This window comes from Opisthocomus hoazin, chromosome 1 (genome assembly GCF_030867145.1).
Source record: "Opisthocomus hoazin isolate bOpiHoa1 chromosome 1, bOpiHoa1.hap1, whole genome shotgun sequence".
NCBI lineage: Eukaryota > Metazoa > Chordata > Aves > Opisthocomiformes > Opisthocomidae > Opisthocomus > Opisthocomus hoazin.
Window position 1 is genome coordinate 152,442,516 of NC_134414.1, and position 27,425 is coordinate 152,469,940.

Consider the following 27,425-nt stretch of genomic DNA (forward strand, 5'->3'; position numbering starts at 1 on the left):
CCTTCTCTTCTTCAGGCTGAACAAGCCCAGCTCCCTCAGCCTCTCCTCAGAGGAGAGATGCCCCAGTCCCCTCACCATCCTCGCAGCCCTCCACTGGACTCTCTCCAGTAACTCCTCATCTTTCTTGAACTGGGGAGCCCAGAACTGTGTTTTGAGGATGTATTTAAGGAAATTAAATTAATATTACTTGTCACGTGGAAATCCTTCCAAGTACAAAAACATCACAAAAGAAGGGAAAGTAATGCCAATATCATGAACATTTTATAGGTAAAAGTCGGTCTCCTAGTAACAAATACTACAAATAGAGTGAATAATGATGAGAAAGAGACAAAAGAAACTCTGAAGCAGAGACAAAAAACGTTTATCACCTATTTAACAGAGTGACAGAAAGCCCAAAGTAACTGGCTAGAAAGTGATCATTACAGCAGTATTCTGTAAGGATAAACCATAATTGTTAGGACAGAAAAAAAAGATGCATTAATAAAAATACAGGAAAAGTGGGAGCTTATATGAAAATTGTACCTATGTTGTTAGATAGAAGTCATCTCTTACAGATGTGATGCCAGCAACATGTAAACAATTACATTTACATTTACAATTAGATCTCAAACAAAACCATGATACAGGCCTGAGTAACAAGCAACACGGTTGGTGTTGAAGGTACCGGAAAGTATTTTGAGAGTGGGAAAGAAGAAAAGAAAGACTAAGAGACCTACTGAACTTCAAGGAATAGCGATGCATTCATAAAGTGATATCAAAGACATTTATCAGTGTTTTTAGTGTAGACAGAAATAGCACTCAAAGTGGGCATGGATGTAGAAGTGAGCTAGGCTTCTGCATTCACTATGAGCTAAGAGGCAATCTTGCACACAAAGCATACAGCAACTGTCTAAACCTAGGGAGGCAATAGTTCCTGATTCTGCTAAAGAAGCATAATCATAGAGTCACAGAATGGTTTGGGTTGGAAGGGACTTTATAGATTACCTAGTTCCAACTCCCCCTGCCATGGGCAGGGATGCCTTCCACTAGACCAGGCTGTTCAAAGCCCCATCCAACCTGGCCTTGAACACTGCCAGGGACGAGGCATCCACAGCTTCTCTGGGCATCTTGTTCCAGTGTCTCACCACCCTCCTAGTAAAGAATTTCCTTGTTATATCTAACCTGAACCTATACTCTTCCAGCTTAAAGCCATTACCCCTTTTCCTATCACTACAGGCCCTTGTAAAAAGCCCTCTCCAGCTCTCTTGTAGGCCCCCTTCAGGTACTGGAAGGCTGCTATAAGGTCACCCTGAAGCATTCTCTTTTCCAGGCTGAATGACCTCAACTCTCTCAGCCTTTCTTCATTAGGAGAGGTGTTCCATCCCTCTGATCATTTCTGTGGCCCTCCTCCCACAGGTCCATGTCTTTCCTGTGCTGAGGGCTCCAGAGCTGGACACAGGACTCGAGGTGGGGTTTCACCAGAGCAGAAGAATAGAATCACCTCCCTCAACCTGCTGGTCATGCTTCTTTTGATGCAGCTGGGGATATAGTTGGCCTTCTGGGCTGCAAGCACACATTGCTGGGTCATGTTGAGCTTCTTGTCAACCAGCACCCCCAATAATATCATGGATTACCACAGAAAACTGCTGCCAAGCAGCTATCCAGTAGTATCTTGCCGCTCCACAAGAGATGGGTTCCCAAACTAGCCTATCTCCTACCTTGCTAAAATTACCACATCACCTGTTGCATCACACAGAAACAAGATGCAAGTTCTGCAGGTTACAGGAGGCACAGACCATTGGAAAACAGCTCTACCTTAAAAATAGCATGATGATTTCATAATAAAGTTGTAGGGAATATAATAATACCATGTAGCACATCACTTAAAGTGGCAGAAGAAACAGATTTCTGCACCATTGTCATGGGCATAGCAGTTGAATGCGTGTTTACACATAAGCAGTTGAGGAGAAAGTGTTTGTATGAAAGACATGAACAGATAGGATAGAAAGAGATTACAGGAGATCAAGTGAGAAATGTCCTGCAAGGACAACCCTGAAAACTGCTGTGTATAAAACTGAAGAAAATACAGATAAGTAGATTCACAATACAAAATTCTTTCACAGATTTCAAAATCAGAAAAGGGGCATGCCCTTGCACTTAGTGTCCACTGTTTTTTAAGGTAAAGAAACTGTGGTGCGAATAAACAAAATCCCATAGTTTTGACAACTAAAAAAGATATGTTGGGGAACCTATCTGCAAGAGTAGTCTGACTGGACAATACAAAGGTAACAAATGTATAAACCCCACATATTTTCGTTTTTTCCTCCTACTATCCTCCAAAATATTTGTTATGCACCTACTGATCTGACACCTTAAAAAAAAAAAAAGAAGGTTTTTTTACAAGGCTAAGAAAGGGCTATTCTACAGCTAATAAATCTGACTGAAAGCTAGACCGGGAAATTATTTTTTAGACAAAACTTTTATTTATTAGTTCTTCCAACATTCTCAAATACAGGGCAATGAAGAAAACTATTTAGACAATATTTTTCAACAAAAATTTAAAAGTTAAGTTAAGCAATAGTAGAGAAGACACAAAAGTCAGTTCTTTATACAGCCAATGCCCTCATGTTTTCACTTATAGATCTTTTGTTCACTTACATATGACTGGGTGTGGAAACCTTTAAGACATTCAGACGTGTGCTGTAGGCATTTTGCTTTTACCTTCTAAGCAACAGCATGTGCTGTTATTCATAAACTCATGGAAAAACATAAACACATGAACCCTCAGGAGGGTGAACATATTCAATTGTCTTGAATGCTTAGAGATTTAATCACCAAAGGCTATTGGAAAGTTCACATTTTTCTTCCATAAGCCTTTTAGTTAACTGTTCTTGCAAGAATATTTTTATTTCATATCTCTCAGTTGTGCTTTGGCTGAATGAAACACTGCAGCCTTCATTTTCCTGAAATACTTTCCCATTGGTAAGATCATTTTGCCTTAGTTCTTTTGCTCTTGTCCAAGAGGAAGCAAAGTTTATGCTAGTTCTTTTCATAAATTAAAGGCTTTTTTTCCTGATTATTTGCAGCCTTTAGAACACTTGAGTCTCTAATGTATCCGCTGTGTGGATAATGGCAATGATGAACTCAGGCTCTTTTTCCCTTGAGAATCAGGGTAAACTACAGTAGATTACACACGGTATTTTAAATTCAAGCCTTCAGGAGATGACAAAGGTGATTCTTTGCTTCAAGTGTTTTAGAAAAGTTATTAATTTCAAACTATGACACAGACCTAAATTTCCAGCAGCTGCCAGCTTTCATTTTGCTTTTAACGAATTTTCTTTCAAACAAGGATTGTGGTGCATAAAATCTCTTTAGCTTTTTTTGCTACTTCTCTGCCTCTCTGATTTCACCTCACTAATGTAATTGAATATTTAGCTTTGTAAAATGATAACAAGTACCATGCAGAGAGCTCTGTGAATGATAGTGTTCTAGCTATGGTAGCTACTGTTACAGCTACTCCGCATTGCCTACTAGTTATAAATACAATACATCATCCTTCTATTTTATCCAAAACTGTATGGATCTCACCATCCTACATCCCCTAAGAATTTTTGGATTTTAGTCTTTTTCTAGGAGCAAAAATAAGAGGAAAGATGACAATGGAGAGCACTGCCCATTGTTTTTTCACTGAAGTTTATAGTTGTACCCCAGGAGCTTCACTGCAATTTTGAATTCTGGGGGAAAAGCTTCTGCTTCAACCAAATTACCTGTTCTAGTTTCTCCTTATCTAGAGGGCACCCACTTCTTTACTGAAATAAGTGTTACAGAAAAAAACATTTTGGCAGAGGAATTTCACCAAGCAGTCCTCTCAACACTGACAACTACCAGACATATAAAACTCTCTTGCCGGGAAGTTGCCACTGTAAAAAATGCCATACAATGTATCAAAAATAGAAAAAAAACCACTGGAGACATGCCAGGATACATCTAGCCTGCTGAATATATGAGTTTCTCATCTGTAACGACTTTTCAATGCGTTGTAAAAGGATCAAGAGGTTACTGTGCAAATGAACATTATCTTTAATCAAAAGACTACTCACTTATTTCAAGAAGAGTTTATTCTCCCTGATTTAAAATGCAATCGCACCCTCCCTAAAACTAAGAATCCTCTTCTGAATGAAAAAAACCAAAATTTCTTTTATAAAATCACTAAGCACCTGGATAACACGTGTGTAAAACATGAAGATGCTGCCAGTCTCAACCAAAAGGAGTCTTTTGGACTTCTAATACTTTACAATCTCTCCAGACAGTGCTCTAGAAAACTTTTACCATTTCCTTGGTAAATGGTTATAAGGCTTCAAAGAACAACGTCTTAAATCTAATTAAAAATCCCATGTCTTTAACTAAAGACCCCAAGTCACTGGAACAGTCAAAGCTTTCATGTAAACAAATGCAATACTCATGTTACTTTAATCCTTTAATTTCTTTCAAAAAAAGAGAAGACAGATATGTCAAGGTTGCTCCATTAAGCTGAAACATTAACTCAGTATGTCTGTTCCTACTTTCATTGTAAGTTTATCTTTACTCTGTTGTTTCATGTTTGGTAACAAATTATTTGATATTAATCATGAGTTATTTATTAAACTGTCCCTAAGCCCAGAATTTTTCTCTGGCAATGCTTCTATTTTGTTCTCATTCAACTCTGACATAGACCAAAATGTATTTAAACCACTAGATCATAAAGTGGGTTTGGATCTCAAAGAAAACGATAAAATTTTGATTGTCTTCAAATTTTTCCATTAATTATTCCTAGAGTTACTTATGAGTGTCATGACCAAAAGCCATTCTGCCTCACCTATATGGAGAAGACTACACTGACACTTTCTGACCTTTCTCGTTCAATTTTGCTGACTTACAGTGTTAGTGAAGGAAAAATCCTTCTTTTCACTACTATGCATAATTTCTTTGTTTTAGTTCAAATCAGTAAAGCAAATCCATTCAAATCAACTTAGAGCAGAATAAAATTAAATTTTAACTAGGTTTCTATGACAATTACTAGTGTGATACAAGACTAAAAGAGAAAAAGATAAATATAAAAATCTCCTTCCTCTTGTGATAAACTGAAGACGATAAACTACAAGAAGAGAGTTTTTGTTAAAAGAAGTCAGGCTTCTCTTTCCTAGTATTATGTTCCAAAATAATGTGTTAGAATGAAAGTTCTCTTTCTTGAAATAAAAGTACTGCTGTTAAAGCTCTTTTTATATGTCTGATATCAAAAGACTATTTTGTGTGTTCACTTACATTCAACTACACTCAGTTGTTTCATTCCTTGATATAAAACATAATAATAGTATCAGGTGACAAATCTGAAGCAGGAAGCATGAAGAATTATACAGCACAGCATAAAGAATTAAATGAGGGAAGACTGTATGCTTTACTTTTGGCCATTACAGAGATGACAGATTATGTTGTCTAAACAATAATTGCAGGAAAGTCAATCATGCAGTTATAGCTCTCAAAAGAGAAATTTTCATAGCAAAAAACTGTAAACAAAAAACCAATTCTGAGTGAAAGGCTCTATCCAGAAAAAATAACACCCGCACACAAACTGCCTGTAGTCACAAGTCTTTCTCATTGCTAAACCAAAAACATATCTCACACAATACATAGGCTATGAGTCGGCACATCAGCTCTGCAGGACTTCTTCTGGTGTCAGACAGACAATTTTAGCATATGTTGTATGTTTATAACAGCAATGGCCTAAAAGAGGGAGTTTGCGGCAGAGGTAACTAGTGAAAATTTCTGCAAGAAACAAATTTCTACATGAAAGTCATTCCTCCTCAACAAATTTGTACTCATTAAGCAGAGAATAAAGAGTGTAACTTTAAATATACTATACGTTTATGTGAGAGAATTTTGGAAATCTTAAGAAAAATCTGCATTTTCCTTAATTTATTTGAAAAATGAACCTAACACACTGGAGAAATCATCATACATTATAACTGAATAAATTATTCCTGTTAGTATCAAAGTTGTCAGAGTTATTCAGCATTAAAAAAGATGGAATTAACTAAGGCCACATGACTACATTATAGGCAAGATATTTACAGGAGAATTAATCACACCATTCTCCAATACCTCAGTGCTACTCATTGTCACAACAAGTACATCACTAGATACTCCAACACTATCAGCTACTTCATCAACTAGCTGAAAAACCTGTCCTTTTGAAAGGCTTGAATTGCTTCCTCAGAAAAGCATTGACATATCAGTATATTTAAGACTTTGTCTGAAGGAATACATCCATCAGTATTAAACTACTTTTACTATAATCCTGTCCTGTGACAACTTCAAAGGCAGCATCAACAACAAGAAGAAACTGGCAGAACACTCCATAGGGAAGGTAAATCTACCTCAAGTCATTAAGCCAACTTAATCCTCCTCTCTCCCACCCCTGGGACATTATACATGCTCCCCAAATCCATAAATATAGAACCCTGGCCGACCTCATGCATTCAGCTATGGGGCTCCTTCACCAAAAATCTTCAGGATTCATCAAAACTCTCCTCAAACTTCATTACCATAGTCGTCCTCCTATTAAACTCTTCATGTTCCACAAGCTATAAAATTGCTGAATCTTATTCTCTGCTGGAGTAAAAAACTATTTTATTGCTCTCCCTTCCACTAACAGAGCCTTTACACCACTGGTGCCAGTTCTCATTCTGGGTAGTCTAAATGATTTGCATTTAACTAAACCCTATGCAGTTGTTCTCAGATTGACTTTAGCTTTGAAGTCAGCTGCTTAGCTTTTTGTTGTAAAGAAGAGTTTGAGTGCCTGAAGGCTTATCAGTCTAGTAAAACTGAAAACTGACAACTTACCACTTCATACCTTTACATTCAAAAGAAGTAAACAAGGTATATACAAAGTAAAATCATTCTATTTCCACTAGAACTGTAAGCAATATAGAGTATAATAATGGTTTAGAATTCAAAAAACAACTTTTTGTGTAATTGATTAAGTATGAGGTTAACAATTCTGTTTAAAGCTGGAAAGGGAAATGGGGTGTATTTCCAAAGAGCTGATTTTTAAACTTCTGTGATACGCTATTTTAATTCAAATTCTAAAAGGTCTTTTTTTGTTGTTGTTATTTAGGAGACAAAAAATATAGTATTACCAAATTTCAACACCCAAATGAAATGTATCTTGTTTAAAATTCTTCAGACTACAACACTGAAGTACGCCACCAAGAAATCAGTGAATTTAGACTGTTCCCCCAAATATTTCCAGCATCAGAGACTACAAAAACCAACTGTTGGAAAAGTAATTTAATGGCTATTATAACATATTTAATTTGTAATTCCTACAATTGTTAAAAGCTATGTTAGGATCTTCTGTTAAGTGATGTACAATTATAGAAGCACCTATCTAAAAAGTAACTCTAGAAACATTACTGGGTGTCTTTATTTTGTACCTATTCTATTTTTTGCCTTAGAAAAATATCTTTTTACTGAGAGAGACAATGGAATTTCAGCATAATAAAGAACAAATGTAACATCTTTTCCACAGGTATAAAAAAAGTAATCTAAACTGTACACAACATAAACGCCGGTATCCGAGCTAGTCATCTTGGGCTCCTTTTGAAGTCAGTGGACAAAAGCAGGCACTCAAAGGGCCTCAATATACATATCTGAAAAGGTCACAGTAAATTTGTTATGAATGTGCCAGCTTCTCTCTATACAGTTTAGATGAAGATAAACTAACAAGATCTCTGTGCATTGCAAGTATCAACTAGGTGCAATGGTGAATGACACGTCATGAGAAAATCTAACACAACATTAGGAAGACAATCAAAAGCAAAAATGAAATACACAAAGCAGGTCCATGGTATGGTAAAATATACTAACTTGATTATGCTTTCTTTGCTCCTGCATGGCTTCCCAAACAGCCTGGGCAATCTTCTCTTTATGTCTGTCACATTCTGCTTCCCACATTTTTCTCTCTTCTGCATGAACCTTCTCCATGTTTCTTCTCTCCTCCTCTACTGCTTTCAGAACAGCCTCCTGCACTACTTCTTTTTCAGCCTTTGAAACAAATCAAGCACAAATAAATGACCAAAATACCAAACATGAGTGCCTAACTCTTACGTATTACTACTTGTAATGAGACCTATGAGCTGACAAGATATGGGATGAGAATATTTTCAGTTACTGAACTATAGGCTTAAATTTATCTTAAGGTGCTACCAAGCAGGTATTACCACTGGACAGTGACTTTGTAGTTAGAGAAAGAAAAAGAAGGTTACGAGCAAGGATCTTAAATTCCGACCTACTGAAAACACAATATATCATAACTAGTTTGCTTAATGCCAACACAAAAGACATGCAGCAGAAACCATGTAAGAGTAGGCACATCACGGGCCTCCCTGCACTGCTTGATGTCCCCACGATGAGATATTCCTGCTCTTCTTTACAAGTGTCTAAATTTCCAAAACAATCTGAGCGCACCAATGCACACTTTAAACATGCATCTTCCCTCCCAAAGCTCCTTAGCTATGCATTCTACAAGAACTACTGTTTCATCTTTTTTTTTTTAAATGTTTATATTCAACCATTACGTGAAATTATCAGAAGGCACACACTGCATTTGAAGTAACAAGGATAGCTATACACATGCTGAGCCACACAAACATATTTATCAGCAAGATAATCATTGCAAAATATCTACAAATAAGTAACGGTGGGCTGAAGTTGAAAATAAATGAATACGGGCTGACAAACCACATCCACACACCCCCCAATTTAATAAGCTTACAGGTCACATCAATGCCCTTTGGTGGCGATTATGGAACTGGTCAAGTGAAGTTATAAATGGGAAAAAATACTGGCTTCCTCAAATACCTACGCTTACAAATAAAGCTATTTCTTGCAATTTGCTGGGACTTTATTTTTTTTTAGATATTTATGAAATATAATAAAAATGTAAATTAAAAAATGCACTATTAATTAAAGATATTTGATTATATACACATTTTCCCCTAGATATCAACCCTGTAACAGATGTTTCTTGTATTAATGAATAATATTCAGAGAGGTGCTCAGCTAATGTAAATACAGAACATATGAAGATATACAGGAAACGATAATACAGCCTAACCAACTGTGCTAGGTAACATACATCACTAGTTTTCCCAGATCATTACATGCAACTGAAATTTTGTACCGGATTCTAGATCAGTATTAGAAATGGGAGATAGCTTAACATTTACAAAATTACTGTCCTAACCACAATGCACTTAATAACAAAATAGACTGAAGAAATCTTATTTTAAAATGTGAATGTTCACTTATAGTTAAATAGCAATGTAAATAAAATAATTGAAAATCTGTTAAAATGTCCAAATTTTTATACAATCTATAAAATAGTTCTGCCCTCACTGAAAATGACCATATTTAACAAAAGTTAAATAAGACACTGCTAATTGTCTTATTAAGATCACCAGTGGACCCTGCCACCTAGCTCTTCAAATCCAGATGTATTGCTGTTGTTGACTAAAAGACCATGAAACAAGATATTTAGGTAACACCAACAACTCAAGTGTAATATTGTGGCTTCTTGTTATGAACTAATTCAGAGGCTATCTTAGATAGAAGTTACCTGGACTATCTGTATAAAGGCATATAACAGAATCATAGAATGGTAAGGGTTGGAAGGGACCTTAAAGATCATCTGGTTCCAAACCCCCTACCACGAGCAGGGACAGCTTCCACCAGACCAGGTTGCTCAGAGCTCCATCCAACCTGGCTTTGAGCACTGCCAGGGAGGGGGCAGCCACAGCTTCTCTGGACAACCTGTTCCAGTGCCTCACCACCCTCATGGTGAAGAATTTCTTCCTAATATCTAATCTAAATCTACCCTCTTTTAGTTTACAGCCATTCCCCCTTGTCCTATCACTACACACCCTTGTGAGAAGTCCCTCTCCATCCTTCATGTAGGCCCCCTTCAGGTACTGGAAGGCTGCTCTAAGGTCACCCCGGAGCCTTCTCTTCTCCAGGCTGAACAGCCCCAACTCTCCTAGCCTGTCCTTGTAGGAGAGGTGCTCCAGCCCTCTATATATACAAATATATATATATATAAAATACATATATATATATATACACCTATAATACAGCAGATATATTCATGATTTATAGAACTAGCATATTTTAAACACAGATGAGAACACAGAGTTTGACCAATTTAATTATGAAACAACGAGTTGCTGAACTTGACAATAGTAACGACACACATGGAATCCACATTGCACGTCTACTACTTAACAAGAGATACCTGTGCAGCAGCTGCCACAGCCTCCTTACTTCTTTGTCTTTCTTCATCCAAACATTTGTCAAGTGCTTCCTGTAAAAGTTATGAAAAATTAAACTGCAATTCGCAATAGAGGAGCGGCTAAAAATAATTTCAAAAAGAAAAAAGTGCTTGACAAAGCTTCCTCTTCCTGTCAATGACTGTGACAGGATCATTCCCAACGAACTCCATGATTAAGATCAGACCCCGTTTTTCTTGCAAATAAAAGCAATACCTTGTGTTTCTTCGACTGCTGCATCAAAGCTTCTTCTATCTTTTCTGATAACGCTTCCTTCTCTACTTCCAAAATGTCAAGGAGTCGCTGGTGCTATTGGGAGAAAACATTGATATTATTGTAACCACAGTCTGCTAGTAAAACAGACAAAGAGAACCCACGCAAGTCAGTTACTTATAAAATGACTTAGAACGTAGATTCAGTTAAATGACATATACAGCACTCCCTTAATTGCTTTCACGACAAGAAAAAAAAATTACAATAATAAGAAATGTTTAGCTTCATGATTATCTAATATTTCCTCTCAGTCTGAAGAGTACTAGGAAAGAAGTTGAAAAAAAACCCCACTATATAAAAGCAACACTTACTTAGACCGTCTTTACAGATTTTGTAACACCACACTTTAAAGATTTCATTTAAACAGCTGCAGAATTTAAATTGTTCTAATTATTTAAATGATTTAACTACTTCTCAGTTATACATACAGAGGGCAGAAAGCAAATGTATTTTTTTCAACCATTTGTGACAGCATGAACTTTGAAAGCCACAAAATGACAGCAAAACAGAATATGGGTTTCTTCTGATTTTCTTGGAATCCAAAACTTTTTTTCAAGGAGAAAATGAACACTGAAATAAAGCAACCAAGTTGTCCATATGTAGATGTATAAACTGTCACCATTCTCAGTCACAACCCAACCCATTTATCTGTTTTTCACTAAGCCAAGTAAACTGTTTGAAAGACGTGAGGTTTGTCTGTAAGAGCTAAGCTGCTTTCCAAACCTAAAAATTATTACTGGAAACTATTGATGTCAGGTATTTGTCATGAGATAATTGCTAGCAAACCAGTACACATTTTTAACATGTTATTTAAGGGATGATGCATTATAACCTTAAAAGTCTAGTATCAATACATAATAATATTTTACAAGCTCACCAAAAGTGTAACAGTGGAGTTTTATATTAATAAAAGGGTATATAATGAACATAAAATTTTTACGCAAATGCTTATGCAGGCAAATACCCCTCTCAACAGTATTTCTAAGAAACAGTCATTTCTGTGTCATGAATTTTATTATGTTTTAATTATAAATGCCTCTAATGGAAGCTAGAAATACATTACCAAACTGCAATACTATGTTCTGAAAAATATTTTTTCATCTGAAGAATAGAATAGAAAACTTCTAGACTGTTTTATAAAATAAAACACCTATCTGCCCTTCCAGGATAAACATGTAAAGAGGCATTTCCTTGTGAATTTACTTAAAATAGGTCTGAATGGAGCAGACATATTCTAATGGAAAACACCTGTGGAAGGAGTGGTGAAATGCACATCATGGTTATACTTAATGATGTGTAACTAATTTTTCTTGTGGACTCAGTATTTTCAGACATTACCTTTAACTATCAGGGCACTTATAGAAATTATTTTTTTCCCCTGTAACTCAAATGTGAAACAATAAACGGATTTTTCTAGTTAAATGATTTCCATGACTCTTCACTTGACTGAGTGCACAGACTACAAATCTGTTACTTCACTTTCATTTGAAAGAATGACACAATAGAAGACAGAACATTTACAAATATTTTATCAGACATATGCCACAAATCAAAGTTTACTAATGTCAGTTAAAAGGCTTAAATTTTATTTGCTTCAGTCAGGGACTTTCTAAGGAGAGCTTACAACAGAATGGCAGTCAACTTGTTCAGCAAGATTAGAATTCCTAGTGTAAGAGTTGCAGGCATTTAATTCCAGTTTGACCCTGACCATCAGATTTCTAGGTTAGATATGTGGACTGTGTATGCATATTTCAAGCTGCCATAATGTGCCAGTTACCAGATGTATTTTACAACATTCTCCATGGGACTACAATTTTTAGCCTTTAAACTTCAGGGCAGTTTTAGAAATTTCATTTTGCATATATGTATAAGACGACATTCAAGCCCATCCTGGAAGTCCTGAAAAAACGCAGACATTTGTATTAATACAATATAGCACATGTATACATAGCCAATGGAGAGAACTAATGTCTGTTCTCTCTGCAGATGAAATACTTTCATGACAACAGCCTTCTGCACAATGCCCACCTCACTACACAGCAGTTTACTTTCCATAAACCCGTGGTAGATCTAGAATCCTGAAAAACAGAGACATCAGGACCAAAACTTATTCTATCACGTGGAAACCTGAGAAGTTCTGATCTTTAATACAGCTCTGAAGCAAAAACGTACCTCCTTCATTGCAAAGAAGAGCACACAACTAAATCCAGAGATCAACTCTTGGTACAAAACAAGAAAATGTTATTCCAGTTGGCTGTTACAGTAATAAGGAGTTTAACAACACCTGGACATATCAGTTCCATGGAGTTACAGCACACCAAACAACCGGAAATATAGACAGCAGTATAACAGAAACCAGTTTGCATCTTTTGGAAGCAGAAAGGGCAATCTTTAAAATACAATATACTTTTTTGCTTGCCACTTTAACTACAGAAAAGTTTGCCTAGTAAGTAAAAAATTACCATTAATGTGTGCTGTGACTGCCATTTACAGTATGATTACTTTAATTGAGCTTAGGATTTCCTATTTCCTTGGCAGGTTAGAAAATCTATATGGTATTGCATTTTGAGTTTTACGGAATTCATAAACATTCAGTAAGAACTGTATTACAAATTGTATCTGTATATAAAAACACACTAGTTCCTATTTTCCGAGATACTAGGGGTAACGATTTGTAAGCACATTTAGAATGCTTTCAGAATAAAATCTACTGTCTTCTGGCATATTTCAGTGCAACTTCTTATACATTACACAGCATCCCCATTTCTCATGGAAATGTAAAATTCATAATTTCAAGATTGTAAGCCTCTTGTGAAGAGCTTGGCATGTCCCTTCCTATTATAATTTTAATGTTTATTCACGTGGAATAATCCTTCCATAAATGGCTACTTCATATCTGAACTTCCAAAGGTTCATATACCATCACAAATGTTGCAAGAGCTGTCCATGCAACCCAGTAGCGCAAATTCTCTTGTCCCAGTCCTCAAGAAATACCTTGAAGAACTGTTTATTTGGCTTTAGAATTTATATTTCACCAAATAGTTTTCTTTTTCAGAGAGAAACATACCTTCGGCTATTAAATTACATAAATTATATTAAAAGAAATAAGTAACAGGAAACAGACAAAGCAGAATAAAATAGTATGTGAACAGCTTCTCCCTGAAATATCGCATGGTTAGCAGAGATATAACAAGAAGGATGAAAGCTTCCATTCCGCATGTAATTCTTAAGCAATTTGATTACTTTTCAAGAACTTCTAGTTTTTCACAGCAGTTATTAGCCCTCATACGGAGCCATGGAATCTCCTTGAAAGCTGTACTTCTTCAAATGATGTAAAGTGAATTCAGTGGTATTATTAATCCATTTTATAGAAAAGAATGCATCACCTTGCCATCTGAATTCCTTTTTACAGAAGCACAGATCTTTCAAAGGCATACTCAGATATTGAGGTGTTTTTATATTATGCATAACATTTGAGCAGAAAATTTGGGAAGTTATGGATAGTAAAGGATTCTGTGCATTCCCTCTTTTATGCTACAGAGAGCTATGGAGGAAATTTTAGCGATTTCTGTACAATGACAGCATTCTGACAGACTTTGAAAAAAGCAGCAATGCAAAGGAAATGATTAATAAACGTATGAATAGAACTCCAAGCTCATAGCTTAAATGTTTCTGCGCAGCAAGCTACTGTAATCCCTCTGAAACTAGTCTTTCAATAAGGGCAACTAGCTTGGTAATTCAGATTTAAAAATAATACATATACCTTCTAAGCAGAAGTTAATTTTCTAGGCATATGCAGAATGACCTTGGTACTAAATGGCCACAATGAACTTTACGTACAGTCAGTGCTTCCTCAGTTGGTCTTTCAGATGAAGTTATTAAAGGGAGTTGAAGGTTAAAAACATAAAAGGTGACAGTTTCACTTCAGCATTCATACATTTGAGACCTTTTAAGTGCTCTTGTATTTTCATCTAACAGGAAATAACAGGATGTTTTAAGTTCATTTACTTGGCTTGCAGATTTTTGTTCAGCTATAGCAAAGGTCTCTTAACAATACAGGGCACTGCTGAATTAAAGATCATATACAGAGAGATAAATGCCTACAACTAAGCAAACTTATAACCCCCTCCCCTTCTCAACAGGAATAAAAGCTATAGAAAGGATGAGAGCTGAATGAATCTCATTTAGCATTTCCAGTTTCCATAGGTAAGAATTATGGACATGTTCCTCTCTCTATTAGACAGTATTAAAGGAACAAAGGAAGAGTGTTGAGACTTGAGGCACCACTCTGAGCTATGTATACACTGAATTTTGATTCCCAAGCATTACAGAGGCCAGTTTCTCTTAGGCTTATTTGAACATCAAAGTTGGAGGTCTCCTGGTAATTGAACCTGTCAAGAGAATATTGTCACAGAATCACAGAATCACAGAATGGTAGGGGTTGGAAGGAACCTCTGTGGGTCATCTAGTCCAACCCTCCTGCCTACAGTAGGCAGTAGAGGACCTTGTCCAGGCAGGTCTTGAATATCTCCAGAGAAGGAGACCATGCTTCACCAAGTAAATCTAATAAAAGCATTCAAAAAAAGAGTGACCAGCCTCTTGTAAGTAGGCTAATGAGTTCATCAGACCTAACCGTCCTATGAAAAATAGTCGTGTATTCCAATTTTCGTGTGAAATTTATGATGGAGACTTATGAAGCCTTACTTTCAGAAAAAACACCTACCCTGTGTAGACTGCAAGACAGTGCCCATGAAGTTTTGAAATGGAAGTTGCAGTGAGGGGTTCCTTTATTAATCAACAATCCAAGAACCAGAAAACAGGTAAGAAAATTCTAAACATGCTAAGTCTTTGAATCCAATTATCCAGCTGTCATTACACGTATATACCTTACTGACTCTTTGGACTAAACTGCAAAACGAGAAACTGATGAAAAGCTATGGCTACAGATAATCTTAAAAAAAAAAAAAAAAAAAAAACCAAAACAGAAAAAAAACCGTCCTGAACTGAAAATATGGTCGATGAATCAGTGTGAGGCCAAAATAAATCTCAAGTGAAAACTCCACTTCAGTGCAACAAGAAAGTATTCAGCCAGTACATTTGCTAGGCTGCACACTCACATTGTGCACGTTATCTATAAGGCAGAGTATACAGTAGAACACTACGCAGAGATACTCTGCCAGATCTAAAAACCTTTATGTTAGCTACAACAAACAGTACAGCTCTTTAATGCATCACTTTGCCTGAACTAATTTCCATAGCCCAGCACCCTTACATAGCCCTCTTTCTGACAAAGCTGTAATTTGCTTCCTTTTATTCCTTAGACAGGGAATATAGGGTTAAGAGTGTAAAATTCTGATGTGTCAAAATTCTGCAGACCAAACTGTAGTGAGACAAAATGGCCCAATGAGACACAAGAAAGTGTTTTCCAATAAAAGAAAAAACTCCAAGCATTTTAGAAAAGTGGTATTCCGAAGTGGAGAGAAATATTAGTATTTCTACCCTACTCTTTGGAAAGTAGCAAGAGAGGGTCAAGAAGTGTTTTCTGAAAATCAGCTGAAAACAAAAGACATTCAAAAATAGGTTATAATGTTTTCCTCCCTGCAAGAAGTTCTCTAGGCAATGGTTCCAAACGAAAATTGTTTGATGTAGATTCAAATATAAATACAGAGGTCCTGTGGTTTTTCTTGATTCCTGTAAAAAAGAAATCAAAAAATCTTTCTTTTTTTCCTGGAATGTGAGTCACAGAAGATATTGTAAACAGCTTTAATCACAATAGCAACTAGTCAAGTCTCTTTTGTTATTTTATATATTAAATTTATTTCTGAGGAATCATGACATTTTTCTTTCAGGTAAGCATCTTTGGAAGGATTAAATAGTATATATTATAATAATTCATGGAGTGAATGAAATAATGCAGGATATGAGCTATTTTACAACTAAAATGCTGTGTTAAAGCTGTTAATAACTCTGATTTAGTAGGGTTATAATTCCTTGCACATTCCTGTTAATCCTAAACTGCAAAATTTAAAGAAAAACAGAATATAGGCTGTCTTGCATGAACTGAAATGCTTTTTAAAAATATAGATAGTTTCTTCCTGGGCCCTGTACTGTTTTATTTAAAAGGAAATAAGTACAGGATTTCATCCACAAATGAGGATGTAATCCTTTTGCTGTAAATAATAGGCATCTAATCTATATTTCCGCAGACTTGTTCCTTCACAGTACTAAGTCATCATGCATGGATCACCAAATTCAGTATGGATAAATAAATTTTGTTAGCTGCTATTCATAGCTTATGTAGAACTATTCAGTTAGCTAATCATTCAAATACAAAACAGCAGACAACATCACAGAACAACCAAAGCTAACCTGAATATTCTAACACTAAACAGAAAAAAGAGCTTGCATTATTTGTAGCATCACTGCAACAAAACAATGACATTTCACACTGTAATAGATCCTTCATCTGAGGAAAAAATTTTCACACTTGAAATGGCACTTGAAGCCTTCTTTTAATGGCATCATTCTGAAAAACTGTATTAAGACATACGTTTGTCTAATTCACCCTCAGTGAACCACCATTTTTTCTTGTAACAAAAATCTACTGAATTTTTTAACCTAATGAAACCACATTGTACAGACACAGAACAATCCCTGTCCCTCGAGATCTTATCTTCAGAAACGTGTAGTAAATGTTTCAGTACTTCATTCATCAGAAGGAGAAATAAACCACCATTTGGGGCTTTTCAAGAATTCACCAATTCAAATTTGTTCACGTATTTTAACGAGAAACCTTCTTAACCCACAAAGTTCTACTTTAATTTCTGACTCTTATGAAGGAATCTAACAGTAGGTCATGGGAAACATTATCTCTGTGTGAGAGGGAGGTGACATTATAAAAATACACAGTTACAGCATCATGATTTTGTAATGTTATCAAAACATGTCCATTTCTACATCCTATTCAAAATATTATCCTGAGGAAAAAGGCAACCTTAATAAAACACCAGTAATAGTTTTCTGCTCCTGTAGAAAGCCTAGCTATATTTAACAGCATATTCTTTCATACTGCATCTTTTCTTCATGGCTGCTAAACTATCCCTAAGTCAAATGACAAGATCTGGTAATCATAACTGGTTTCCTACACTGTCCTCACTATCTGTGGCATCTGAGTGTTTGGCAGCGGAAGGTGGAAAATCGGTCTGAAGAATTCCAACATCTGTTACATATTTCCACTTCCTCAAATTATAATTTATTACTGCATGGTTGAACTGTATCTTTTTGCCAGTTTGAGGTCCAAGTGGCTAACAAAGCAGCAAAACCTTTCAAAGAGAATGCTCAGGAATCAGCAAAACATTATTAAACCAGAAAAGTTAAAACAATTAAAATATAAAGAAAATATACAGAAAAATTATAATAGCAGTAATGAAATAACTATAACTATACTCCTCCTTAGAGTTCCATCCAGCAGTATACAGACAGTACGCAAACTGTATAATTTGAGGCACATCAGAGACTGAAATTAAACTTAAAACATTTTGCTGCATATATGCTTTATTGTTTATAAAGTAAGAAGCTATCCAAAATCATTTCATAGTGAAAATACTTCTCTCAGAAAGCATACATAGTAATAGAGACCACTAAAAAACCCACAAACTTCAAGGTCCTAAGGATACAGAGATAAGGAACCTCAGTAAAAATATGAAAAAAGTAGTCGTTAGCCCTTCTGGTTTTGTGATCTAATTAATTTCCTAGCCTGTATGACTTCTCACGGAATTGCTCCATATATCAGAAAAAAGAAAAGGAAATTAACTCCCCAAATACGAGCAACATAAACAGAAAAATGTTGAGTAATGGAAGATAGCAGAAGGAAGGAAAAAAATTTTTTTCAACAAGAGCTGATTGAAAAATAGTTGAGGAGAAAAATCATACTGTATTACTTAGTTGTTCAGTATGGACAAGAGTTGATACAAATTCATAACAAGTAATGAAGATTTTAAGGAAACTTGTTACATAAGCAAGAGGCAGAAAGCAAAAATCACACTACAGATCCACTTTCAAGTGGAACTTGACAAATCCAAGGAAGCAAATGCAATATTCAAATAGGATTTTTCGTTGAGACTCTGAGAGTATCCTGGCTGAATTAAAAGTGCAAAGGGAGTGCAAAATCAGCCTTTAACTAGCTTGCGATAGCGGGCAGATTCAAATGAAGTTAAAAAAACTCCATTAAAGATCTACATTTTTTCAAAAAAATAGATATGCCTTTGGATCTTAGCAACGTAACTTGTACTTTGGGATGTAAATATTAAGCAATACTGGATACAAAGTCAACACATACAAAACGAAAACGCAGAGCGAGGATAAATCAGTCTTTTTCAGGATTTAAGGGAAAAAAAAAAAACCCAAACAAAAAAAGGCTTTCTCAGCACAGGAACAGCTGATTCTTGATCTTTTCACTCTAATTGTCTCTGCAGAAATCATGGAGATATTATGAATTTAGGAATAAATGACTCCAGTTGACGACAGGATTCTAATAAATACTTTTTTTTTTTCCCTCCTTTACATAACCAGTAACTACCAGAGACTTTCTCAGAACTTCTTTATTCTAACTTCGCTTTTGGCAGAAGAGCAGCAGACCTCATAAGACACGTCTAGATGAACTGTGTTTGAGGATGAGAGGAAAGGTGCAAAGTGAATTAGGCGAAAACATAATAGGAATGACTGATAGGAAGTACTTCATTTAACAGTTATTCCCCCAGCAGCAGCTGCAAGATTCTGAGAACTGAAAGGAAACACCCAAAAAAGGGGACATGATAAACACTCTCAAGAACTTCCAAACCTATCACATTTGGAACTAATGAACCAGAAAGGTTACATCCACTGCATTCTTCATTTTTTTTCAAGTCTTCAGTATTATTCAAGTACCTACCACTGTCACTGCAAAAATTGGCTAATGTCTCCTAAAATGCAAATATACAAAATTCTCTAAGAATCTAGTTTGCATATGCTCCCTTTGAGATCAGGCATTAAACAGATTTCACAATTACTACCATTAGATGGGAAAAACACAGAACCTCTTTTGTTTACAAGAGGGGAAAAAATAAATAATCAAAGTTCATAAAATAAAGCATTATTATAGAAACATGCTGCACATTATGAGTAGATATGAACACAAGATTTGAAACAATAGAAAATTATATTTCCTGACTCTGAAACTAAGTTGTTGAATGAAATAAATATTTTCTCTGGCAAACAAACAATCACTTGCTATACAAGAGAAGTACTACTCACATTTGACATTTTAGGAATTGTCAGGGGACTTACTGGTACTCTTCACAGAAGGCTATGCAAAACACATCAAAATGTATCATCCAAATACTGGAGAAGGCAAGGCACAAATCACATTCCAGCAGCTCATTACTATTGTCACACCAGTCTTCTGCGTGTCCACAAGCTGTTCTTGGAAGCATCATACAATTCAAAAAACAGAGTTCTATCAAATGGGACTTCTACTCTGATTGACCTTTCAGCAAACTGTTTTCAAATTGAAGCTGAATCTGTAATTTTCTGAGTGTGTCTCCAAAAAAAGGCACGAGACTTGGTGCCCCATTCGAGAGATTTTTAACTACTATTTGTCATACAAATGACAGCCAACATCACGATAAAGTAGAGTGGAAAAAGAACTAAGGACATGGGGCTAACTCTACTTATCTTAAATGCTGTTGCATCTACAAATGAGAGTTTTGTTTCATAGCTTCACATAAAATTATCATGAAAAATATCAATTTGTTAAAGTGCAGAGGAAGCATTTAACTGAGTTCTTTCCTTTTTGTGTGCCACTGTTGCGGTTTAGCCCCAGGCGGCAGCAAAGCACCACACGGCCTCTTGCTCACTTCTCCCCACAAAAGGTAAGGAAAGAAAAGTGCAAGGTAAATAAATAGAGGGAAAATGTTTTCTGACAAAAAAGAAGTGATTTGCTGTAGGTATTTAAGAATTTATTTTACCTTAATACACAGATCATTGACTGTTTTAAAAAGAATATAAAAATCTACCTCAATATAGTCTACATTTTTAAAACCATCTATTTTGAACAGTGAGAGAAACTTCTGATACTTCATCATTTCTGGGCTTCCAGTGAAAACAGGTCATTCCTTTTATACTATCACGTTCATGGTCTCGCAACCTAAATGAGAAAATTCCTTAGAATATCCTGGTCCTACATAGTAAATACTTCTAAATAATAGATGCTTACTTAGTCTGTCTTTTTATGGTGCCTTTTATGGTCCATGCCTTGTAAAGTAACTGAGTCTCTATGTCTTCTCTATTTCCAGAAGAAAAACACACTTCGATGTTTCTAATCAAACATTTTAGAACAGGGAAAGCTGAGAGTCACTCTATTCCACATACTGTGGTACAGAACAGCAGACTATTGCCAGTGATACCTGCCTCTGCTAGCTGCTTCCAGCACCCAGCCCAGGCAATATCTTAGTTACAAAGTCTCAGTGACGTTTCGAAACAATACTTCTCCGTAAGTATGAGACCTATTTCATTAACTTACACATGTATAAAAAATTGCTGCTCTTTCTCCCTAAAAATCGAAGTATGCATAGCCTGTAGACCTTTTCCATGTCTCATTTGTCATGAAAGATTGTTAGCGCTTACTAAAGAAGGTAGAACTGTGATCTAAATTTGTCAGTAATCTCACAGAGAGATAAATTTTAATGTCAGATGTCTGCTTTGTTTTGGGGTTTTGTTTGGGGGTTTTTAATTGTTTTTGCTTCTAACATTCATACTTTACAAGATACATATTGTTTTACCCTATGTGGCATCTCACTTCTAGCAATGACCAATATCTGACCATACTGAAGCACTTACATTATCTTGATGTTACATGTGGCTTCGTTTTCTGAGTATTAAAAAATCCTATTAAAAAGTTTGTTAATCATGGTTTTCAGTATGCGTTTTCATACATCACAAGTCAAACCATAAGATCAAAATTGGCATTTTCAAGAGGCAACATCAAATATGTTTGTGTCTCAGAAAAAGCTAAGGATGAAATTTTTTATTTTCCAACTTGTAATCAACTGACATGTGTTTTCCGATGACATTTTCTCTGATATCCTTAAATGCTACAAACGTACAACTGACATATGTTACTTTCCTAAATATTCACTATATGATGTTGCTGATTCCTGGCATAGAGGATAAGAGTTCTCATTGCCCTGTTCATTGATGAAGGGCACCATGACCCTGTGCCCCTGAATATGCCATGAGAATGCCTGGTTTGCTTCTTGAAATGTTGATATGAGAGTGTATTTCCTTGAAAAGAATAGCAGCCCTAAAGATTGTTCTCCAGGAAGCATCCATTACAGTCATCATCGATTTCATTGAGAAAACCGGTCCTTTCAACACATTCCAGGAAAGAGGGAAGGGGACCCATAAGCTCCAGACCTTGGGAACCTTTGAGATCGGATATTCAAGACAAGTGACATTAATGGACTGAGAAAAGGGTAGATATAGAAATACTTGGCATCTCTGGGCAGTAACTGAATAGTAACTGATACTGCCAGCTCATCTCTCAAGTGCTTGTTTCAAAAGCAATGGATAGTGGTAACGATCAATGCAGAAGGACACTTCACTGAGAGGCAGTTCAGTACAGTATGTCGGAGAGTATACTGAACCCCAAACAAATGAAACTAAACTAGAAAATAGACCAGAACTTTTTTACTTTAGAATCAGTGGGGAAGGCATCTGTCAGAAGGGCCAGAATAGAAAATGGCTCAGAAATTTACTTTGGAGAAGTTTCTGCAATTTTAGCAATGTCCTAAACCGCAGACCTATGGAGTTAGATCTAGCAGAAGAGTACAGTGAAAAGATAGCTGACAGACTCGAAACAAGATACAAAACTGAAGACAATTTGTTTTGACCGGCTGATGGTTCCCTCCTGTAGGTAATGATGATGTGACCTATAGCTAGCCAGTATGCTGCAAAACCTCACATGTCACGATCAAAGATGAATTGCAGAGATTTGTCTGGCAGGAAGCTGAAGCAGAACCACAGAACTAGGCCTTTCAGATCTTCCCCTGTCCTGGAAGATAAAGACTTGTACACTGACTGTATCAGCAGTATGATACCTCTCTAGCCAGACTTTCACATGCATCTCCATCACAGGCACAACAGCCTGATGAAATACAGCTTCAAAATCAGAAACTTAAATAAATTCTAACGATGGGTTAAAGACAAGCAGAGAAAAACAGCCTTTCCTCCTTCTAAAAGAGAGATTTTTGGGAGGGAGGGGTATGGAATTTAGGGGGAAAATGGGATTGGGAGAAAGCGTGAGGAAGGAATTATTACATGAAATAATCTTGATTCTGTGGAAGCGGAAATAAAACAGCAGAAAATCTAGAAGGAATTGCAAATGAGGACAAAAAATTATGTGGGTTGACAAGTTTTATGTGGGCTTAGACATCTGAAGGCAAAATACTGCTTGTAAGGCAAGACTATTAGAAGGGAACAAAAAAAAAGAAGCCATGATTGTGTACGGAACATACTTACACTGTGTCATTACTGTTGCATCAAAACAAAAGTTCTTTACAGTGATATAGGTACTCATAACTCTCCATGTAAAGGTGGATATGCATGTACAATCCTGTAACATTGAATATTAATCAACTTGGAGCACAATCTTTAGTAACTGCATCAGTAATCTTCACTGTTAGCACAGAACAAAATAATTCAAACAAAACCAAATGTTAAAACAAACACCACAGCATACATTTAAGAATAGATGCATTCACAAAGAATGAAAACATACTACACGTTTCTCAGATCTCTTCCAACGAAGACTTATGAGTGAAAATTCACCAGTATAAATCCTATTTTGTTAAACCTGGTAGTTCTACCATAAGCACTCACACTTGTCTACTTGATTACGCTTCAAAATCGCAGTTTTATATAACAATTAAAGGTGGTAAACTTTGATTGAGTTGAATGAGAAATTATTTGGAAGTTTGTGAACAAAACGTAAACCTTTTCTAGGATCCAAATGGGGTGTTAAATTGCATTAAATGTAGACATGATGTGAACTGGGCACTGTGTTATGTTGTAAGTACTCTTCTGTCCTACAACCAAGGTCCCTTATATTGTTGGGTTCTCCTCAGGTACATCTGAACCTCTTGAACACATTTTCACACTTCCGTCTTACCTTTTGGTTTGCAATGCAAATGTAACAGATCACAGGAGCAATATTTTTGCTCAATATGTAAGTACACCCTAAAAAAATCTTCCTGTAATTCTTCCAGAGTTCATGAGATTCACTCCTTTTTAACATTCAGAAATGACATCAAGTCTGTAAACAATACGTTCATTTCAGAAACCCTTATATATTTAATACATGTTTGCACTAAGTGTTAATCAATATGGTCAGAACAGTGAAACAGTCATAAAACACTGCTGGAAATACTGGTGGAATATTTCAAGTGGACTTCTGATGTGTTTAGGTTTAATACACTCCAAGAAAATTAAATAAACAAATTATTGTCCTTTGTATTTGTAGTAGAAATCTTGCTAACAATACTTAAAAGGTAGCTGTTAATTGCCATATAAACAGCTTCAGGATACCATTAGCAAATTATCTTTTCTCTTTTAAACTTACACACTGATGTTCATTATTATTTTAGTTCAAGAACTGTACGTAAGTTAAACCAAGATATTTTCAATAACAAACCAGGTTTACACTGTTCAGATACTCATCAGTAATTGATGTGATTCCAAATACTTGCTGTGCAGTGTGCTTTCACTCATGTTAAATGATCCAATATAAGCCTAGTTATGTGTATATATTTCTGAAAATTACATAATTCCTTATAGCTAAGTTTTATGTAAGATTTCTGTGAAATAAAAATAGGTTTGGATAACAGATGTTTGTGTCTAAGAAGCACCAAAAAAATTGGAAAACACTTCATGCAAATCCCATACAATCAAATCCGGCATTTAACTACACAAATTTAAAATAATTGCATGTTTTCTCCAAGACTACAGAAAGTGGCAGCTGTTAAAGGAGTAAGTACTAAGTTGCTCTGAGACTTTTTCTCAGTGCTGCACTTTTCTTGAACCTGTTCCAAGCAGGTTTAAATTTTATAAAAAACCTTTGATCCCAACAGATGAAGAGTCATTACTTATTTTGCACTTTTAAATACTTGTGTTTACTGTTATGCTGAGGACATAAGATGAAAGATTATGTATTATCTTTGGTGATCATACATGTTAATAGTATTACAAACAGAAAAGAGTTGAAACTAAAAGAAAATCACCAGGATTTTTGTATGTGCACATCCATACCTGAGCATTAAGAAGTTCTTCACATTTGTGAGAATGTTTTTCAATTGCTAGTATATATTGCTTTTCAATAGCTGCTTCTTGCTGTTGAACTGTAGATTGTAGCAGTGCCTGCAAAAAGAAAGCACAGAATACCCATAAAAAGATATAGCTGGGGTGTTTATCGGTAACTGCAGATCTACTAATAGTTGTGCATAACCAGAATGTGGAACGCTGTTATAAATTCGGAATGTACAACTATTAAAGTACCTTTCTATGTAACACTACCCTGTTTTCAGTCAGGACTAAAATTTTCTGGATCTCAGATTTCTTGTACACAGTCTGCTTAAAAGAGAGCAGCACACAGAAGATAGAGAGGGAGAGTATTTCTGTTAAATATACTCCGTTTAGTGAGACCACACAAGAAGAGAAGCATATGAGAGCTGCTGAAGAAAAAAAAAAAAAAAAAGCCAGACATATTTCCCTGGCTGACAAAACTCCACATCCTCTCGGCACAGTGTAAGATCCCATGGGCCAAGCATGATCTTCACAACCACAAGTCAAGTAAAAGCACATGGAAATTCTGAGTAATTTAAAACATAAAAGAATGCACACACCCCCCCTCACCCCCCCTGGAAGTTCACACTCAAATGTGAAGCAGTGGAAGTCAAAGTGTGGAAAGTCAAAGTACCAAGACAGTAACAAAAGGGCGGTAAAATCAGAAACACTCTGCGTAAGTGCATGGGTGCACGCAAACATGTGTATTCACATGCACTTGACTGAACTCTGCAGAGTTTTCAGCATCTGAATGCAAAAAGAGAAATAAAAAAGAATTTAAGATACATGAAAAACCAAACTGCCATTTGAGCAATTACAATTGGGCTTCCTTAAACAGCGATGGTATTTTAATGCGACATTTACTTAACTGATGTTATGCAAGTCTTTTGTCCCTAATATTATAAAATATTTATGTGACTTTCCAGGTATTCATTGGGCTATTTATACACAATGCAGCAAACTATTTTTAACTAGTAATCAATATAGTGAAGTAGTTGAAATTACTGCTTAAGTTAAAACAGACATAAGTTTTATAGAAAACAGACCTTTGGCCCAAATGCAGACAAAGAAGAAAAATCCATCTTTCATACAATTTTTATTCTAGAGATACATTTACTTCATGGAACATAACACGCACATTGAATACAAATTTGAGTACTTTTAAAAAAAACAAAGTGTATTTTAAAAAAACTTCGGACAATATTTGAACTATCTTTCCAGATTTTCCACTAATTAGCTTCATGTCAAAATCCATGTTCTTCAGTAATGTTATAGTATGGTAGTAGTTTTCAGCACAGGTTCAGAAGGATTTAAAAGGTAAAAAAAGGTGCTTAACATAGAATCAAAGTGTAAGGATATGTTTACCGGTGTTTGAAGGGGATTTAGCTGGCTGTAAGTTTGCTTTCATAAAAGCCAATTTCTTTCCAACTCAATTTAGTTCTTTTATTGATACAAATTCAAGCAATCGCAAAAACTCCACTCTCCAAGAAGTATAACTCCTGTATGTGAAATTTTATATGCTAAATCCTACTATATATAAAGTAGAATTGCCACATATCATTGGAAAAAATTTAGTGTGTGCTTTGGGGCGTGAGTTTTTTTTCCTAAACTACTGTTTCATATAGCTGGCACAAAAGAAAAACAAACTCAAATTGCCATTTCAGGGAAAACAGTGACAGAATTGTCATGCAGTTGCAATGCCATTTCTCAGACAGCTTCTTGCTGATGCCAAGGGCTGAGTCACTTTATGCACTTTACTATGTAAACTTAACTGGCGACTGTTAAATTCCTATTAAACGGTATAAAGAACTTTCAGTTTTCAAGGAAACAATTATTATTCATTGGATGGCATGTAGAGGTTGTTAAATATTAAAATTTATTTATTATTATTATTTATTTAGAAAATACATACAATTTCACTTTCAGAAACAAAAGCCTTCCTTTTGTATGATGCACACTGCTACTGTAGTTTAAACAGTACCACAGAATTGATCCTATATTTGACTACTCCACTAGTTGGCCGAGTAAGGAGAAAGAAAAGTCCCGCTGTGGCACAGTACTTCAGAGATAGCTTCCATGTCATGTCATAAAAAAAAAAATCTTTTTTTTCCAAAAAAATATGGAGACATGCAGCCAGTCAAGCAAGCCTTTAAAATACAGAATAAATTATTTGTGGGCCAAGGCCCAAATCTTTCCAAGTCACTTAAAAGAAGATGAAATGTGTCATATAATACCCTGAAATAGCAGTAACTCCTTATTATAAAAATAAGTTTTCCCTTTCAAAAGGAATCTTAAGATTCTCAAAACCTGATGGTTTTAAGATATGCTTATAATGAAAACAGCATGCTGAGCTCGAATTTATTTTAAAGTGTAGAATTTTTTTATTCTCATGAGAAAATTTTTATGCTCAGGACTGACAATAATTGTCAGTACTGTCAG

General features: G+C 35.6%; 1 protein-coding gene across 7 annotated transcripts in view; it reads right to left on the reverse strand.

Moving 5' to 3' along the window:
- CCDC91 (coiled-coil domain containing 91) overlaps positions 1-27,425 on the reverse strand; it is a 166,403-nt gene that overhangs the window by 52,413 nt on the left and 86,565 nt on the right. For all 7 annotated transcript variants that reach the window (XR_012766080.1, XR_012766079.1, XM_075441969.1 and 4 more), the window contains exons 8-11: positions 24,954-25,061; positions 10,557-10,649; positions 10,307-10,375; positions 7,885-8,061 (exon numbers count right to left, since the gene is read on the reverse strand). Coding sequence is in view for 5 of the 7 variants with exons in the window: in XM_075441969.1 (XP_075298084.1) it covers positions 7,885-8,061; positions 10,307-10,375; positions 10,557-10,649; positions 24,954-25,061 (447 nt within the window). In the remaining 2 variants the exon portion in view is untranslated. The remainder of the gene's footprint in view (positions 1-7,884; positions 8,062-10,306; positions 10,376-10,556; positions 10,650-24,953; positions 25,062-27,425) is intronic.